At 45.5% G+C, this 3005-nt stretch overlaps 1 protein-coding gene across 1 annotated transcript; it reads right to left on the minus strand.

Annotated features, from left to right (window-relative positions):
- Window positions 1-298: 298 nt before the first annotated feature.
- On the minus strand, window positions 299-2703 carry LOC147632273 (uncharacterized). The gene has a single exon (XM_086807083.1). The coding sequence runs from the start codon at window positions 2582-2584 to the stop codon at window positions 497-499; it is 2088 nt and encodes a 695-aa protein (XP_086663209.1). The 5' UTR covers window positions 2585-2703; the 3' UTR covers window positions 299-496.
- Window positions 2704-3005: the final 302 nt, after the last annotated feature.

The following is a 3005-nucleotide window of genomic DNA, read 5'->3' on the forward strand; positions in this document are numbered from 1 at the left end:
CTGTGCATTCTGACAGGGGGGACATTGTAAGCTTCATAAAGTTCATGAAACAACCACTCAACCTAGAACCTCTGCAAGCAAAGAAAAGGAACGAAAAAAGGCAACTAAACATTGAAGCTCAACAAAAGCAAGAACACCCAAAGAGTGCAAAATCATTCCTTGTCAAACAATCTTTGCAAGCCGAGTACACCCGCCAAACCAACCCCAACAACTACCACCCCTGCTGAAAAAAAAACATAAGAATCAAAGAAATCTAAGGGTGTACACTTATAACAGGTAGCTACTTGAGGCACAAGGGTACTATAAAGGTAATTCACTTATATGGGTGCCAAGGCAGTAACAACATTCCTCAGACCAAGTACAGAAAATTGACTCAACAAAAGAAGAAGGCGGCTCCTTGCCATCAAAGCTAATTGAGTTATGCCAAGCTGGGTTCGTAAGTCCCTACTTTCTCCATGTCTGGCCTCAGGTCTTCCAACTCAGACCCATGGAAGCCCTATACCAAGTCATTAAAACAGAATCGTCCGGTCCAGCCCTTCAGCCTCAAAACATGCTCCTCACGTGCTCCTGTGCATTTCAAAGTGCGCACTATTGCAACTTGGTGGGCTTGATCAAACCTTACTGCCCAAAAGAAAACGTTCTCATTTTCTGGCTGAATTCCTTCAGGGTCTTTATCCATTGCAAAATGCACAAGGTAGACCTGTGCTGAGTGTTGCCGCGCATACACAACAGCCCTCTCATAATGGTGTAACACATCATCATGTTTTCCCTCTACAAGAAACTCAAAACCAAATTTTGGGAAGTGATCTCTATCCCGCACCAAAGTATCAAGGCGCATTCTGCTACGTCGAGAACCTTCCGCCACCACTTCCTTCACCTCAGGCAAGACGACGGCTCCAACCTCGGGGTAGGCATGTTGTAGCACTGTCTTGATCCTGCACATAAAAGCAAACTGCAGTGCATACTCGGAAGGAGAACCAGATGCATTACAACACTCAGGCCTGCATATTGCATGGCCATCAAGGGTTCGAATTGTTTCCCGGATTACCCACAGACGATCAACTGCAGATTGTGAGCTAGGAGGTTTGTCTACCTGCTGATTTATGAAGGAGCAGCGGCGCAATATGGCAGACCGGAGCAACGGAGAAGAAATCCTCACAAAATAATCAAGCTCATGCTCTCTGGCAACCAGAACACCTTCTGCAAGCAGATCACGGATATGTGCCACTGACTGGAAGACGCACTCCTCCGCCTCCAAGAAGCTGGCTAGGAGATCATAATGGGAGTGGGACCATGTTCTAAAGTACCGCATCATCCTGCTGTAAGTTGCCTGTCCAAAGACATATCTGGCGAGCTTAGAAGAATCTGAGAGCTTTAACCAAGCTCTATAACTGGAGGCCTCTTCTTGCATCATGAATGCCAAGCAAGTCCCAACCAGTCCCTTGTGCCCACTTGTCCACTCCCATATGGAGGTTGCGATTTGTGCCACATCACGGATAATGCCCAAATTATCCACATTAGCCTGTTGTATCAGCTCTACAATGTCTGCTACATCAAAGGCTGATGATGTAACTGTGTGATCGTGCGGAAATGGAGATAGTCTGCTTGGAGAACTTCCAGGGACATAGTCAACATTGGAGGCTTCAGCTTCAGCTTTTCTTCTCCTGTACTGAGCCTCAAGGAGGTCCTTCACTGTCTCTACGCCCACCAGCAAAAAACCCTTCAAGTTGTAGGAGTTGCTATCATTCTTCATGTTCCTGATAGTATGAAAGAGTTCATCCAGACAGTCGGCTGACAGGTGCAGCAAACTATCAGCTTCATCAAAGATAAGTGTCACTGGAGCTGCCAGGTTGCTCTTGAGAAAGTAAGAAAGGAACATTCGGTCAGTGCCAGCATCTTCTGCTGGTTTCCTGAACAAAGTAGGATTCGCTAGATGCAAATACTCACAAAAGCATGTCCACATAGTGGACGCATCCCAGCTTTGCCTGGCAGCCCCCATTCCCTGAACATAAACTGGACATGCAGCATTGCTCCCCTCCTTCAGCGCCTTTGCAACAGCAAAAGCTAGAGTAGTCTTTCCACTCTGCCTCCTGTCACACAAAACACAATATTTTCCCTTCCTTAGATCGCTTACAAGGGGTTCAAGCCCCCGAGGCGTCAGATAATAGTAGTCTTCAGGGTTCACAGCATGCCCAGCCCCAAATCTACGAGGTAGCCTCTCCTGTACTTTCACTTGATATCGCCAGCCCTGGATAGCTTGCAGACGAAATCCCGAGGGTAAAGGTAGCAAGATGCCATCCACAACTGCTTCAAGAGCCATGTCCTTGTTCATTTCTCCGCCTGTGAGCATGCGGATGGCATCTGATACCAACGTTCCAGCAGGAAAGCTCCAGCTTCTTGTCACGCCATAAGTTACTCTGATTTGTGGTTCTCCCTCCTGTTTCTGCATCGCTCCTTCTTCATCACTTTCCTCCATCATTCGTGGCTGGTCTTGTTCCTGATGGTGCGTGCCTTCCTCTTCTCCTTCTTCCCTCTCCATCACACGCGCACGCGTGTGTGTGTCTGTGAGAGAGAGTGTCCACATTGATCTATCCGACGGGAGTCATAACATGTTGTATACTAACTCCATGACCTAACCAATCTACCGTGAGAGAGAGAGACTCACCGTTTTATAAAGCACACAAAACCTGAAGCTTTGCGAAAGTTGGTTTGACTACAAACATTCTCTTCCCAACAAAAAGCAATAAAGACTGCACACATTTCTCACTGGTGGCTTGTCCAAACTGAACATCTAGGACACAATGCAATATTGGTAGCAACAACACCACATTTGACATATTTGGTCATAGTAACATATTGATCGAATTAATCGAATGACCTAAGGTTTTGTACTTTAGGTTATTGGAATTAAAACTCTAAGGTATTATTATATACTTTTGGAAAAACAAAAAAATATAAAAAGAAATATATACAAATATTTCACTTTATACAAAAAGAAATATATA

Source organism: Cibotium barometz, chromosome 13, assembly GCF_041138505.1.
Source record: "Cibotium barometz isolate CiBa-2024 chromosome 13, ASM4113850v1, whole genome shotgun sequence".
Taxonomy (NCBI): Eukaryota; Viridiplantae; Streptophyta; class Polypodiopsida; order Cyatheales; family Cibotiaceae; genus Cibotium; species Cibotium barometz.